The following is a 16609-nucleotide window of genomic DNA, read 5'->3' as shown; positions in this document are numbered from 1 at the left end:
TGTCTCCATACAGTACTGAGCCTTCAGCCCGTAAGGACCTGATGTTCTGGGGAACTGAAGCTCTTCGAGTGTTGAAATCTCCAGCAGCTTCTGTCTCCAGTGCTAGCAGCTCGGTGCCCAGTGATTTTTCATCAGTTTCATTAAACAGGGGCTGCAGAAGGGTTTTGATCCTGGCCGTGCACATACACGTTGTCTTTCCTAGCCATGCAACCAGGTTCTCGTGGTGCTCCCCCACATCTAATCATCGCAGTGACCGAAGGAACAGTCCCTAGGGCAGCTCGTTTTGTTTTCCATCTCCTCTTCGTACAGCAGAGACACGGGAGCACAGGACTGGGGACATCCCGCACTCATGTTTTGGTAGCCTGGACCCCAGGGGGCTGATTCTCCAGCGGGCTGGGGAGGTGGCACCGTCCCGATGCCCTTGGGAACCCTACAGCTGCCCAAAGAGATCCAGCCCAGGGGGAAACGGGGATGGGGATGTACAGGGATGGCAACAGGGATATACAAATGGGACGTGAGTAAAGGTAATGAAACGAGGAGGTCGTCTGCACCAGCTTGCTGTAAGCACAAATGCAGGATAAGAGCTCCTCTTTGCCAATTAATTATAGTAATAATAATTGGTTTTGTGTCAGCTGGCAGAAATGTGAGACTTCGCCAATTTTTTCAATTAACAAAGCTATGAAAGAAAACCTCTGCGGATTAGCCGGCACCCCTGGGCTTCCAGGAGCCTGGGGGGAGGGATGCGGGAGGGCTCCTTACTGCAACGCGAGCAGAGGTGGCCACGAATTCGGGTGTCCTGCTTCACCAACGAGGGAAGCACCAGCCCCTGCGGGCCGTCACAGGAGGGCTGCGCTCAGCTGTTCCGAGCCTGTCTAGACGTTCCCATCCCAAATCTGAGACATCTTCCAGACCCAGGCTGTGTCAGAGCAATATCCTGCAGGAGAAGTTGCGGTTCCAGTGAATCAGATTTTTCTCACCGAAAAAAGATTCCATCCGAAAACCACCAGCTGGCCCTGCCCGCCCTGCCATACTCCTTAACCACAGGAGATTCCTCTCCATCTGAGTCACAAAGCGGCGCAGACAGCCAAGGTGTTATGTTAACAGGAGTTAGCCCCCGTCGCAGAGACAGGCTGGTAGGAAAGAACAGGAATTCACAAAAAAAGCAATAAACCAGCAGCTGAAAAGCACTGTTTTTGGAGCCTTTCTGCTGCCCTTTCTGCTGCAGATGGTCCCTGCTTCAGCAAGGTCACGAACCTGGTAAAACAGGGATCATTGCAGGGGATGCAGCACTCCGATAGGTGTAGGATGTATTTGTGCATACCTGGATTTCTTCCTGCTACCGAGAGGCTCTGCCCATATGTAGTGCCAGCTCAGTTGTCTGCGGATGAGCAATATGTGTTGGCACGAGGTGGGCTGCACAAGGACCCGATCCTGCTCCAGCAGGAAGGGCAAAAGGAGGACGAGAAGGGCAAAAGGAGGACAAGATTTCCAAGGAAATCTTGCTCCATCCTCCTTTTGCCCTTCCTGCTGGAGCATACAGTGTGGATCCCAAAGCCCCATCCCGAATACACAGCCCCCTGCCCCTGAAGGCCTGGTGCGCTGTTTCTGAAATCTCCTGCCTTCAGCATCCGTGTGACCTCTCCTTTCTTCCCTCTGCAGGCTGATGCCAAGATGGTCTGCGACGTCGTAAGTCGGATGGAGGACACAGAGCCCTTCTCTCCAGAGCTGCTGTCGGCTATGATGAGACTCTGGGCAGACTCCGGGATCCAGGAATGCTTCAACAGGTCCCGGGAATATCAACTTAACGACTCGGCCCAATAGTGAGTACCCCCGTTGATACATTTTTGTGTTAAGCAGCTGCATTTGGACTTGTTAAAATTTTAACCAAAATGACCCCAAAGGTGTTAGCTGCCTCCCAGCACTGGATCTGATCATGGCTTTGCTTACAGAGGAGGATCTGTGATGTGTCACAGGCTGCTGCAAGGTAGGAAGGCGCAGGCAGGACTTCCCTGTCCCCCTCTGGCCAGTCTGGGGTCCAGGACCCTGAGGCCAGGTGCTCAAACTGCTTCCAAGCTGTTCAAGGTTGGTTTCTACAAACCAACTGAGACAGACCAACCCGTGTCCGTGGCCGATGGCTTCTTCATTTGTCTGACAGATAACAGGAGGGTGTGGTGCCCTGCTTTGTATAGCAGTACAGCTCTCGGGTTTGTTTTTCTGATAGCCCTACAGAAGGGTAGGGGAAGTATTTGCATTTACGGCGGCGGCGCATTATTCTCATAATACCGTCAATGGCATCCATACCATTAGGGACCACGGCCAGAGGTTTTCTTCATGGTGATGGAGTCCATGGCTTTGGTTCACCCCATTATAAAAACAGGACATTTGCCCATAAAGAGCTGCTCTGGCTCTGAAGAAACACTGAGTGTTCCCCCTGTTCCAGCTCAGACCCATTCCTAATGGTAATCCTTCCAACGTGCCCGCCTCTACCTAGGCAGGGAGACAAAGCATTTCATGCCATAATTTCAGTCCCAGCAGCTGTTGCAGTCAAGCAAAAAGTCCCCGTGGCCCTGTACTGTGTCTTGGACAGTACTCAGTAAATCGTGGTGAAGTATGAGGAACGAGCAAGCACAGAGTGATCCTTTTCCCAGTTACTCCCCAGCAGTCTGCTTCGAGAGCCACAGCAGTAGAGGTTTCCCAGAGTGGTGACAGGGGAATGCTCTGTCCATGCTTCTGGCTTTCGCAGTGTCCCGTGTCAACAAGTCCAGCAGCTGACTCATGCTCTTCGGGAGCTGCTGCCTGCTTGGATTGTCTGGCACCTCTGCTTAGACTTTTCCTGGATGCCGATCAAAACACGGACCCAAACGCCGGGGTGGCTGATGATTTTGCTCCGTGCGGTGGCCCTGATTGTCACCAGCCTGCACCAGCTCCTCCCATCCAAGCTGGCAGGGCACTTTGGGAGCGCAGAATTATTTCTGCTCTTGCGGCGCTGCAGCAGAACGCGAGCGGCGATGACACATCGCTTGGCACCGCCTGAAACCCAAACGGGAGCTCTGCAGATGTGTGCCTGGTGTCACAGCATCCCACCCGACCGTTCCACACCACGAACGACTACAGCCGAGTGACAATCCCAACATTATGCTGACTTTTAATCACGACTGGGTGGACAGCTCTGCTTAATCTATATTGCATTGCCGGTAACAGCAAAATCTGCCTTTTCTTGCCAGTTTTTATTTTTTCGCACAAAATAAGGATCTGATGGCAAAAGCATACCATTAGAGAGATAAATTGTAGAAAATGCCAGTCCTAATTGCATTACAACCTTGTGGAAAATTCTTCAATTGTTTTAGAGCCAATTACCTTGAGGAAAGCATTTTGATTTTCCTTCCGTGCACTACAGCAGTTGAAAATAACAAGCGTAGCCCTCCCAATGTGACCAGATGCTGGGCAATTCATCAGCAAGAGCTCTGAAACCACAAGCAGCTTCTAGGCTCTGTGCTGTGGTATTCACAACAATATCAACGCGTAGTTGCAGCCCAGTGCAATTATTTTCGGTGTCTAACAAAGTCTCTTGTGCTGCACTGGGATTCTCAAGCCAGTCAACGCAAAAAGAGAGGAGATAATAGGAGAAAGGATGGAAGGAGAGGAGAAATTCAGGCTTGCTGGAGCAAGCAGGAGCTTCACTGCTCCTTCTGCAATCAGTTGAATCAGGGAACTGTCTAGGTTGGGAAAAGGCCTTCAAGATCACCAAGTCCAACCATCAGGCTGCCCTGCCGGGTCCCATCACTAAGCTATGCCTCTTATTTGGTTAAACATCGATGCTATCTTTTATAATAGGGCAGATAAATGATGGATTCAGCCGTGTGAATGAAGAATGGGAGCACACAGACCCGCATTCCCAGGGAGCTGGGGGCAGGGTGCATTGCTGTTCACCCGCTTGGATGCACCCAAGGCAGAGATCTGCCACATGAAGCTGGCAAAATGGCTTTTGGAGCATTTCCCACTTCTCACAACTGGGGACTCAAAAACCACCTTTCAAGGGGGTGGCGATGCCACAAATCTGTCACAAGAAGAGGACCCAGAGCTTTCCCTAGAGGAGCGCTCCTGTTTCCTACCCACGGGCTGAGAAAACCCCGGCCTCTCCTGCCCCAGGCTGCTGGTTCTGCTGTGGCTGGACAACAGTTCGTGTGCTGAAGGTACCAAAGCCCTTTGCATCTCGTTCAGGAGCCTCTGGGGGCTCAGCCACCACGGGCAGCGGGGCCTCCAGGCGTCCCGCTGCACCTCCAGGCCCTGGTGCCTCGCACCAGATGGCGATGGAAGCGAGAGCTCACTTGGCACTTATTCACGCCCAGTGGACACCCAGTGGAAAGAGGCACATTTCTCATTTAATCTTGCAGTGCTTCGGGGTTGTTTTCTTCTGCATGAGAAAAAGAAAAAAAAAAAAAAGAGAGAGACAGATTTCTGTTTTTTGTTCTTCTCTCTTGGGAAAGGACTTCTCTGTATTGACACTGATACAGGCTTTGAAACACCAGCAACTACAAAACAGGTTTTCATTAGGGCTGAGAAAAATAAGTCCCAGAAAAAAAGCTGAATGTGGAGTTCTCCAGAGGTTGAAAACCAGTGATGGAGGTGAGCTGGGCTGACAGTGTACTGGCACCTCTGTTATTTCGGGCTCCCCTTGGTGCTGGGACTGGCGCTTTTGGCAGGAGGGAAGTTTGGGAAGTTTGCTGCTGGGGCCAGGGCTCACGGCTGCTCGGCGTGTGTCACATAGCCTGAAGGTGGCTGGGTGACCCGCGGGCTGGTGGCCAGCAGCAGGAGAGCATCAGGAGCAGCTCGGGCACCTCCCCTCGTCCCCAGGTGCCGCACGCCCCTGGCTATGCTGCGAGCTTTTCAGAAACATTTTCAAGGAACTGCTGCTTGGGCTTTGCTCCGAGGTCAGCCCTGGCCTGGGGCATTAGCGTCTGCTTTATTTAATGAAGGGACATGGGCCAGACACTGTGACTGTCCCCTGCGTCCTGTAGCTTCCGCAGTGACGGCCTCCAACGAGACAGAGCAGCCAGACAAAGCCAGCCCTGCTCTGTCACCAGCCTCGCTCCCCTGGCCAGCGCAGCAGTGATCCTGCGGTGCTCTTCCAGGGTTTTACCTTGACTTTTTTTTTTTTTTTTAATGGCTCAGACAACAGGCCTTCTGCTCTGTGCCCTGGGAGACCAAGGCACAGGCTAATCAACAGCCTCCGAGAGCTAGCAGCATGGTTCTTATTAGTCTGTCGTTAATTTCTCTGAAAATAGATGTAATATTTCTTATTAGCCTAAACACAGAGTGATTAATAACGTCCCTCCTATCAAAGATGGGCAGGAGCACATCGCTGTCTGCTCTCCCGTGCATGCCTGCCTAACAGCGTGGACTTTCCTGCAACTTTTACTTCTTTTAGGCTCTAAATTCAGCCTGTCTTTAGCATGGTTTTAATACCTACTGCAAAGGAAAAGTAGAAAATAGCACTTCTGCAAAGCAAAAATGAGACAGAGGGAAAGGGGAGGTTCCATAAGAGGCCTCCTGCGTCTTGTACAGCAAAAAGTAAAACAATGCGGACAGGAAGAGAAGGGAAGAGAGCAAGAAGTAGCAGTGGGTTTCATCATTTTTCATTACTGCATTTTTTCATCATTCCCTAAGGCAAATTTACGGGTGGGTTGAGTTCTACATTCCTAATCTCTTGATTATGTTTTTATTCCTACTTCGTCTCCTCTTCCTTTCTTGTCTCCGTGCCTGGGAGCTAAATCTACCTCTGATCATCAAAAAGTCTGGGCATTGCTGATGCCTTTTCTTGTCCAGCCAATTTCTGTCTGTGGAAGCACATCTGTGACCCACATTTTGCTTTCAAAATCAGCAAAATGGAGGTTTCCAGCTGGTTTCCTTAATCTCCTGCTTTTGTTCGGATGTAAAAACTGCCTTGTGTTTCCCATCCTCGAGTTCCTCGCTAGCCTGGTCAGTGGAGGACAGTGCAGAGGGCAGCTGGGATCTGAAGCACCCAGGGCCGGGGACCTGCCTTGAAAAGCCCCAAACTTGAGGGGAACGGAGCAGACGGAGCCACACGAGCAGCAGTTTGCCATGTGCCTATCCACACAGGCAAGATGTGTAGGCAGAGCCAGTTTGCACGTCCACACACACAAGAAAGCCAGAATCCATCTCAAGTTATTCTCCTCCTGCTTCCAAGTACATTGAAAGATCATTCGGTAATGCCAGGGCTGTGAAACTACCGTGAAACTGCAAAGCATTTTAGGCCTGCGTTCAACCCATCCGTCTTCACACGTCTGAGGTGTCAGGGCTGGGAAGCTCGCTGCTGCCTTTGGCTCTCGGTGCTGGGAGCAGAGGGAGGGAGAGCTGCCTCCGAGGAGGGATTCAGACCTCGCTGTGCCCAGAGAGGGGGAGAGATGCGATTGTGTCGGCTGCCCTGGCACAGCTAGCTGCAGCCCTGACATCTCCGGGCTGTGCCAAAAACCAAGCCCAATCCGGACACTGCTTCAGTCGCTCCATCTCCAGGAGCTGCTCTGGCAGGGCCTTGTGGAAATGTGGCACCAAACGCAGGATAAAATACCTCTGCCTTCCCCCTCGCCCTGCCTCACGTGGGGCTGCTTTCTGATCTCTTTCCTTTGCAGAGGAATTGTCTTTGCGTGCTGGTATCGCCTTCCTTGCCAAAGCTCATTGCATCCCACATGCCAACGCGCACTTTACCTCGCAAAAAAAGAGCTAAGAAATTAGAGCCAGACGTTGTCGTGATATAGGGACTGCTTCTAGGCTGAGCCCCAGCACGGCGCCATCGGAACAGGTTGCCCAGAGAGGCTGTAAAATCTCCGTCCTTGGCACTGCTCACGGCTCAGCCCCCTGAGTCTCAAACTGAAGTTAGCTTTGAAGTTGGTGCTGCGTTGAACGAGGGGACGGGCTGGCTGAAATCCCAAGGTCCATCGAAACCAGCATTTCTGGGTTTGCTTGCTGGCTTTTTTCCCCGTCATAACGCCGTGTTCAGAAGGGAGAAGGGGTGTTCAGGGTTGGGGCTGTTGCCACAGACCCCATGAGCTGAGAGCACCGCGGGCGGTGACCCTCCCTCCAGCTCCAAAGGCACCTCGTGTGCGGGTGTCCCCAAGTCACTGGGACACCTCTGGCCGAGATGGGGCTGGAGAGCAGTGCAGCTTTCCTAGGGACTCTGGAGAAGAGGCTACGCACGGCCAGGCAGTGGATAGCCGATCCTATTTAGCCCACCAGCCCTAATTTAGTACTTGTGCAAGCGATACGCCCAGGCTTCATTACCCCAGGCGAGTGCTCTGTGCTTCAGGACCGTGCAGCTCTGCGAAATTGCTTTTGGCAGCAAGGTAAGCGTTCGGATCATGGGACTTGTGGGACGTGGGCATTACGCACAGCTATCAGGACACGGTCCGTTTTAATGAGCTGCAATTGTTGCTGGCGCTCTCAGACTGAAGAAAGAAAAATTATAGGTCAAGGTTTTGCATTAATATTCCCATCAGGTGCATAGATTTCATTTTCTTATCACAGCTTTTGCATTAGAATATGGTTTTCTGTCCGCCCTTCTTATTCGTGCCTGTCACTTGAGCTCATTTGTGTTTAATTGGGGGGAGTAGCAGCGTAAATGGAACAATCCAATTAATTGGGATGACTGCATTGCACTGTTTATTGAACAATCCACCTTTGTGTCTTAGAGCCCAAGCAGACAGGGAAAATACATCACGGGCAGAGATGTAGATACATTTGTCTGAATTTATGGTTTAATTTACCCCTGTAAGTAAATATGCCCACCAGCTTTGAATAATGAAGTTCCCCCTGCGATAAGCAGAACAAAAGAGCTCCTAAGGGCCGGAGCTGGCTGCCTGGAGTCGCCAACGTGGCGCAGATCCCCCCAGATGAGATGCAAATGGGATTTGCAGGGAGGAGCAGCTCCGCCACATCTGGGGGTGCCAGGTCTGCGGTGGGGCTGGCTCTGGTAGCGACGCCTCCGTTATCCCAGCCAGGAGACAAAATTGCAGCCTCGCAGAACTGAGGGCTCGCTGGAGGTCCCAAGCTCCAGGGTTTGACTCAGAAGTTAAGGGATCACGATTGTTACGAGGCTGCTTCTGAGTGTGAGCTGGAGCAACAGCACAACGGGAAGGATGTGCTCTTGGAAAGCAGCTCGATGGTTTCCAGCATCCCAACCCCAGTCTTCGTTCATCTGGAGAGCCAATTTCACCAAAATCAGGTGCAGCCTCTCCCAGGGATGCCTCTTTTGGCCCAAAGCAGGGTGGAGGCCATGTGGTGGTGTTTCCAACGTGGCTGTGAAGCAACGCTCGCCTGCCCAGCCCACCAAACGCTGCCCGGAGGCTGTGAGGACTGAGTTTCCTCACCAGCAAACCCACCTACAAGTAGGAATGTTAATTCTGCAGCCAGCTCCTCTAAAAGCTCAGCACCTCCTTGGCTATGGAGGCCAAAACTGGTGGCACAGCACTGTCACTTCTCCCCTCCTAATCCACCTTTACCCCAAAAAATCTCTCTAAGACCCGTGGGAACAGACCCAGGGGACAGCCCAGACTGCGCTGCGGGCAGGAGTTTGCTCCTTGGGGGCCAGGGCTCAGCAGCACCTTCCTCCTCCATCCCTTTCTGCACTGCCATGTGGCATCATAATAATGCTGCATTTGGCCTGGGGCTTTGTAAAACCTCTCCTGACTAAATAAATTGCTGTTTAATGACCCGCAGTACCAGTCGGGGCTGTCCCAGTGTCGGTGAAGCTCCCACCCAGAGGGGTAGGATGAGGGCAGCAGCTCGTGCTGGTTCTCCCGTTTGCACCAGGGGCTCTGTCAGACCAGGAGATGGTCTGGCACTAGCAGAAAATATCCTGGTTATCATTTTGTCTCCTTCCCAAACCTGGGAACCACCCCTGTTGAATCGAAAATGATGCCAGCAGGCTCCTTCGGGTGCCGCGGCTTGGCTAAGGGGAGTTGGCAGCCAGAGTTCATTTGTGCAGAAATCAGCTCATGGCCTGGAAAGAAAGAAAATAAAAGGTTTTTTTAGTGAAGTTTGGATTCTCTTGGCCTGTACAGACACCAGGCAATGGCTTGTCCAGGGTACGAGGCTGCAGGAACCGGGTGGCAAACACTGAGCCCCTGCGTGGCCGCTTTGCCTGGAGAAGGGAACGCTGCCAGGGTTTGGCAACAAGCTCTTCCCTTCCCATGGCTGGTTCAGAGAGCAGGAACAGCCAGCACCACCAGTAACCTCGCTTCGATTTCCCCCCAAAGGCGACCTGTTGAACCGTAGCCTTGCACCCTGCCTAATCTGTTCCCATCGCTGCCTGACAGCTCCGACAGAAACGGCTCCTTCCTCGCAGAGGGCTGGGGGTGACAGATTCGGTGCAGAAAGATCCGACTTTTTTTTGGCCGACTCTTTGTGTATTTTTAGGCTGCGATGTCCTTACGAAACCAGCTGGAACTGGCAGGCTGCCACCATGGGCTGGGGTGGGTTGGGGTTTTTTGTGTGTGTGTGTGTGTTTTTTTTCCTTTTGTTTGTTTCGCTCCGGTCGTTTTCTCACTGATACCCATCTCCTACCCCCTTTCCCACCGGCTCCGTGGGCTCGCAGCCCCCAGCCACACAGCAGGACGGCAGCTCCAGGGCTGGGGTGTCCCCTGCAAGCCCCCATCTCTTACCCCAAAACCCTGAGATGCTCGAGATCCAGGCAGCTCCAGCCTGGCCCCGGAGGAGCCCCAATTTCCCTCTCCTTTTTCGCACCTTGCAGTTGGCACCGCGTGCGCTCAGCTGCACTGTCACAGCCCCCGCGAAGCGAAGGGCATCGCTCGCACAGGGATGCTCTCGGGGGTCTCGGGGCCAGGTTGGGACCCGGCTGCTCCCTGCGGTGCTGCAGGTCTGTGGTGCATCAGCCAGCAGAGCTGGCAGGAGCCTGCTGCTCGCCGGGGCTCTTCTTCACATGCCCGGCGTCAGGTCTGGCACCGGCTGCTCCGGGAGGCGAGCGCGGAGGTCGTGCCTGCTTCCCGATGGATTTGCTGCTCATTTAAATCCTTAAATGGCAAAGAATGGCAGGAACGCAGGGATTTCTTTGGAGGCAGGCTCCGGGACAGCGCAAAGCATCTTCCACGTGGGGCTGCAGACACCGGTGGCGACGCAGTGACGGGGTGGCCCCCGGCTCCTGGCCCAGAAATCGTTCTGGCTTGGAAGGAAAAGGAGATGAACGGCTCAGGAGGAGCCACGCTGAGCCCAGGACGGGCAGGACAGGGCAGGGCAGAGCAGCCCTGCTCACGCGGGATGGGTTTGTCTCCCTTTTCCCCTCCTTCCCACTCTGGCTGCCCCCAAGCAGCAAGAAGCGCAGCATCGCCACGCGCAGGTGTTTGAGGTTATGAGTAAAATCCGAAACCAATCATGAGCTTAGCTTAAAAAGCCCACGTTTTTCAATATATATTAAGACAACCATTGGAAAATTGCTTTTATCTGCTGCTTCCTAAGCCCCCTGGCTTAGGCTGTAAAGCCTTTTGTCTGTGAACAGGAGGGCTGGAAAGTCCTTTTTTATTTCCTTAAGCAAATAGTCCATCTAATATCCAGCCTTGCGGGGCCAGGGCTTTAAGAGAGAACAAAAATGAAAAAAACAAAAGTAGCAAACGCCGTGACAGCAGCAGGGAAACCACAGGAGCAGGCAGGGACGGGGATGCAGCACCGTGAAGGGCAGAGCAGGGTTGGGGGGCGCAGGTTCAAGCTCCTCACGATACCCCTGAGCTCTGGGGCACGTTGACAATAAATACACATATTTATGAGATGCTGAAGCCCACGGTGGTGAGGGCGGCGAAGGATGAAGCAAAGCAAGGCAGCAGCCCTCAGCCTGGCACGGGTGGGCAGGGGAAGAGCTCGGGAGGTTTTGGTGTCCACCTCCACGGCCGGAGAGTCCCAGCGCTCAGCCCAGGCGGTCGTGTGGGAGTCAGGATTCACCTCGTGGAGCCCCGGGCAGCGATCGTTTCCCCCACTAATTGATCTAATGGCCCTAATCAGCCCTGCAGCAAACACCGCTTAATTTCTTGCTTACCCAGGCCAAGCACTGAGCCAGTTTCCAACCCGCACCCACTGACTTCCAGCTGCTTTTTCGGCGGTCCCCTCGTACCACGTTTCTTGGTGCTTCCACGCTGATGGCCACGGCTGGGGACAGGGCTCGGTGACACGCACGTGGCCGATGCCTCAGGCTGTGCCAGGCTCTGCTTTCCCCCAGGATTTCATTCACAGCCCCGCAGAGCTCTGCACGCCCGGCTGCTCCGTCAGCCCCCGCGGCTCCACCGAGGCAGCAGGAGCGGGGTGATGAGCATCGCCCAGATCTGGGGCTGGGTTCGTGCCAGGTATGGCCTTCCTGCCTCCTCCTTCTCCTGGAGAGGTGACAAGAGCTCCCTATCTTCTTTTTTTTCCCCCCCAAAGCCTGAGGATGCACCCGCTGATGAGACAATCATTGATCTGGGCAGGCAGCCAGCCACGACGGGCCAGATGCACTTGAGGCTGACTTTTTGACCTTTTCCCATCACTACAGACCTCCAAACCCCCAGCTCCTATTTTCCTGAGCCCCTGACAGCCTACAGCCATGCGCAGGCTCCAGGAAGGGCCGATGGGTTTGGTGACAACGGCGCAGCTCAGTGCCCAAGGAGGCTGGAGTACGGGCAGAGCAAACGCCCGTCCTTGTGCCAAACCCCCCTGCCTGCACCTTCCCCACCTCCGGCACGTACAATGCATTGAAGTGTTTGAGTGAAGGGAGCAGGCACCTCCTCAGAGGTCCCCCGGGGTCTCTTCTGGGGCTGAAGGTGTTGGGAAAGGAGGGGAGAAATGCTCCGGAGCCTGGCTTTTCGGCAGAGCCTTCTCCGAGCCGTTGGGAGCGGAGGGAAGAGATAGAGGGGAAAAGAAAGCAGGCACAAACCGCACCGTGGAGCCGCGCCAAGGAAGTGTCAGCTCTGATTTTGGCACGGAGTCCCAGCCTCCCTCTTGCTGGGATTTATGATGCACTCTGCCTCGCTGTAACCCCTTCCCTGCCGGCTGCGCCGTCACCCGGGGCTGAGCAGCAGGTTTGCGGGGAGCACCAGCGCTGAAAAGAGAGGCAGTGCCCCAAAACCACCAGCCCAGGTCACAAAACATCCCGTGAGCTGTCAGCGAGACTCTGACAGCACCTCTAGGGGCACACATCGGCATTTCCCAGCCCATCAGTGTTGCACAGGGTACCCAGGGTTTTACAATAACCATCTCCAAAGCCTCACTCGGGAAAATCCAGGGCATGGCTTGCTCCTGAGCAGCAGCACTGTCAGTCTGAGCATTTCCAGCCAAACCGTTCCGTGGGTTTGCAACCCACAACGTGAGAAATAGTGAGCTGGGGATGCGCTGGGCAGCGAGGCCAAATCTGCAAGGTACAGGAATAGGAGAAAGTCCGCAGAAACACGGGACTGCCACCAGTAAGCATCTGTTGAGAGCTGGGCGTTGATAAAGGAGTCCAGGTAAAAACCTTCACTCGAATTAAAGTAATGGAACCGGCAACTTGGCATTAAACAAATCCCTTGAGGAACAGCTCATTGAGCAAAAAGACATTAACAAAGAAATGACACAAATAGAGAAGCTACAAAGAAACTCATCAAAATAAAAAGAAGATAAGTACTTTTGAAGGCTACACATTTCTACCCAGGAACCCAACTCCTGCGTCCCACCCAGGAGAGCCACCCTTAGGGGTGCCTGTGCACCCAGCATGGGTGGAGCTGGGTGCTACAACTGAGGCTGAGCAGGGAACTGAGGCTCAGCCCTGCTGCCTTGGTTCAGACATCTGTGAGACCCAAGAGCATCTGCTTAAAATAGTTGCTAGTAAATAGAAGATGTGCTAAATGCACAGAGGTCACCCACACGTCCTGTTTATCTTTCCAAAGGCTTCTCTGACTGCGGTGCCTGGCGATCAGCACGCACCTGGGAGCTTTCTGGCCTCTTTCCCTGCTCTCCATCCCCGAGCAGAGCGTGGTCTCTGCCCCGAGAGCAGCAGCACCGGCCGTGGTGCTCAGCCAGATGTGGGCTGGGAGCCCCTCAAGCTGCTGGGGCTGGCCATGAGGCTGTGGGAGCTTTGGGAGCATCTCAGCGAGCAGCCCACGGCTGTGGTCCGCCCTGCTCGTGCCATTCATCGTCCTCTTTGTCTTCCCTTGCCCCCAGAACCACGGGAGGCTGTGGGTTTTGCTTTGCCCCTGCTGCCTCTACTTCTGCCTTAATTCCCACCAGCCCAACCCTCAGCCCCAAGGCCACGCAGCGAGACCATGAGGAAGACCCAACACAAACAAGGCATCGGTGTGCGATGGCAAGGCTGAGCACAAGCAATGGGGCAGAGACGTGGGGAGGAGGTGACCCAGACCCATCCCACAGCGCTCCCTGTGAGGACACGAGGGGCTCCTCCTGGGACTCGGGGGTTATTTTCCATTTTCAGTTTGCTTTGGGAGCCAAAAGGCTCTTTATTCTGAGAAGCTTCAAACATTGATTGGACACGGCCAATCCTCCCATCAGCTGGTGCAGTGCCACCAAATAAATAACTCTTGCATGCATCTGTAATTACCGCTTAGCTTGTGTTTAAATGCAGCACCATTGATCTGCAGAACTCATCAAAACCCATACAGGAATGCATGAAATTACACTGGTTGGAGCAGCGGAGTACACAACAGCATCCATTTTCAGCCGCCTTCGTTCACCAAAAAAGAAAAGAACAAAACAAGCATTTCTGTTATCGCTCTTCAAATCCCCGACTTAAAATTTATTCATCAATTTTAACATCATTTTATGGGTTGCTCTTAATGTGGGGAATATAAATTTCTAACAGCTCGATGCTATCTGCCCCTACATGGGCAGGATCCCTGTGAGGAGCAGGATCACTGCTTAAGTGTTACAACACCCAGTGCTGCAAGTTCCTGTGGTTGAAGCTCCTGCCCGTGATTTAGGAAACCCAAAGCGGCTTCCAAGCGCCGCCACAAGCTTCCTGTTGTGTCCTCGGGCGAGCCATCCATCCCCTTAATACTTGTATTCCTCCCCAAGCACGTGTGAGTAACAACATCCCCCTGCTCGGGCGGGAGGCCGGGCGGACGCATCCATCATGCCCAGCGGGAATCGCGGGGCTCCAGCGGCAGCGAGGGCGATGCTGTGCTGCCCAGCTGCCTGCTCGAGCCGCTCTCCTCCCGTTCCGCAGCCAAGAGGAAGCTCGACACCAGCTTTTAGATTTTCTGGCAGCGATGTCGGCGTTGTCTGGCAGGATTGCTGATGGTTTCCAGACCTCACGCTGCTCCGGGCCAGCTCCGTGCTGCCAGTGAAGGTGAAGCACTCCGGGGGCAGCTCAAAGCCCTCGCGCTGAGCTGACCGCTCGTGGTCAGATGCCTGGCGGGCTGCAGCACCGTGGCCTGCAGCCCCCTCAGGCTGTCCATAGAGCATCCCAAGTGAATTTTGTCATGTGCACATCTTAACCTGAACGGAGGGGTCACCCCGCTCCTGCAGGGACCTCGAGCAAGCTGCTACCAGCTGGGCTGCAGGCACTACCCCCGGGGTGGTTATATGGACGCAAGGGGTGCTCTGAGGTTGCTCGTGCCATAAAAGAAGGAGAGGAGAAGTGTGGGGTCAGTGGCTGGCCCAGGTGGCAGCCCTGCCTGGAGGGACCCAGCGAGCTGTTCCGACACCCGGCGAGGACGAGCCTCCTGCCTGCGCAGCTGAGTGCTGTCTGACAGAATGAGAAACTCCATGCATTTTCCCCTACATGCCTCTGCTTCTGGATCCGGCCTGGACTGAAACCAAGATGCTGCAATCCCACGAGCCGAGCCGTTCTCAGAGGAGCCTCAGGCTGACAGCCGCTGAGAAGTACCAGAGAGCCCATGTGCACAGCACGGATTGCACATGCCCACGAGCTCCACGTACGTCTGGGATAACAAAGACATCCTCAGTGCACAGCCAGGGGTAAACTGCCCGGGTTTTGCCCTTGCTGGCTGTGCCTCACACCTGTCCAGGGCAGAGCACCGGCTGCGTTTGGTACCCGCAGCTTCTGGCAGGGATGCTTCCATGGGGTTTGGGAGGAGCAGTCCCCATGGCTTGCTAACAGGCCAGGAAAACAGACAGGTGAGATCCAGTGGCCTGATTCCCACTCCATCACCAGAACCCGACTTCCTCAGGTGCACAGCAAGTGTTTCAGTGAGGTCCCTGACCACAGTCAGCTTCAGACAGAGAAACCCGCCCCGCTCTGCATAGCCATGCCATCGCCCCGCTGTGGACATCCTCTGTCCACTCGATGCAGGAGCTCAGCTCTCATTAACTAATGCTTCTCTTTGGCATATTAGACCTAAATCCCTCACCAGGGCCATCCCTGCAACAGACAGACACTACGCGAACACAACAGCTCGATTTTATTTCATTTTATTTTATTTTCTGCTTAGAAATGAAGATGTTAATGCTGCATTCCCTACTGCCACAAGTGTCTGTATGGATGTCCCGGGCCTTCCTTCACACCCCGATGAATCTCTCTGGCCGGTGGCTGATCAAACAGGGAACGTCTGCAGGCCTGGTTTCGTGGGTGGCCACAGCTGTTTGCTTTCCAGGGTTGGAGTAATTAGCTTGTGAGATGGCCCCAGGGCAATGAAGTGAGCCGCAGTGCGATGTGATGAGGGTGGCGGTGAGGAAGCCTTTGTGACTTTGTGCATTTGCTCATCCATGGGTTTGTTTGTGTCCCCCTGTGTCTGGGCACAGAGGCTGTGGTCTTATGACTGGGGCTCCAGTTCAGCACAAGCCCTTCATTATCCCAAATTCCCTTTCCTTTTCTCTCCTTTCTTCCTTTTTATTTCTTTTCTTCCCTTTTTATTTTACAGTATAGGAAGCCATCAGCTCCAGCCTCAGTAGGTTTACAACAGCAGTCCCTGGAGCAAAAGAAAGCATCAAACCCTACTGCTTAATGATTTAGGCATAAATCCTGCTCACACCCCAGGTACCAAACCCCACCACACTTCATCCCCACTCCAGCTCATCTCTTTTCCTGCCGAGCTGGCCACTAGACATAAGGGGAGGCTCGCGTGAAGGAAAAGGGAGGCTGGAGCCTTTTGGGGCTTCTGCTGATGCCTGGCCAGCACCCGCTTCTGTGCTGGCGTGCGAGGCCACCGGGACAGCAAGGGCCCCCGGAGAAGTTGTGCAGCCGGAGCCGTGCGTCATCCCGGCGTGCCAGGATTTACGTAGCCCCGCTGGAAAGGTCCACCCAGCCCCCGGACAAATCCTTCACTTATGAAAACAAACGCGAGGGTGTCCAGTGGTCAGCGGCTCTGCGCTAAACAACGATTTCAATCACAGAGGCTTTATCTAAACAGCGATAATGCCGAGATGAGTAAACTTCTCGAAGGAATTACACCACTGCTAGCAAACCGTGCCCGTGCAGCAGCTCCGGGAGGGCAGCTGCTAAACTATCTCCATCTTCCAGTAGCAGCATCGTGTTAAGGGACTGCAAAGGGACAGCAAAGCAGTCGGTTCCATGGAGATAAGGCAGTTGTGGCTCCCTCCTTTTCCCATCTCAGATTAGAAACTCCCTGTCCTGGTGTGATGAAAGGTTCAGAGGTGCTTCCAT

The 16609-nt window shown here is 54.0% G+C and overlaps 1 protein-coding gene across 2 annotated transcripts in view; it reads left to right on the top strand.

Moving 5' to 3' along the window:
- GNAO1 (G protein subunit alpha o1) overlaps positions 1-16609 on the top strand; it is a gene marked incomplete at both ends in the record, with an annotated part of 128310 nt that overhangs the window by 80700 nt on the left and 31001 nt on the right. For both annotated transcript variants that reach the window (XM_084294848.1, XM_084294849.1), the window contains one exon: positions 1660-1820. In XM_084294848.1, the coding sequence (XP_084150974.1) occupies positions 1660-1820 (161 nt within the window). The remainder of the gene's footprint in view (positions 1-1659; positions 1821-16609) is intronic.

The sequence above is a fragment of the Netta rufina genome (assembly GCF_964035555.1).
Source record: "Netta rufina genome assembly, chromosome: 13".
In the NCBI taxonomy this organism is placed as follows: domain Eukaryota; kingdom Metazoa; phylum Chordata; class Aves; order Anseriformes; family Anatidae; genus Netta; species Netta rufina.
This window is presented reverse-complemented; position numbering and strand designations above follow the sequence as displayed.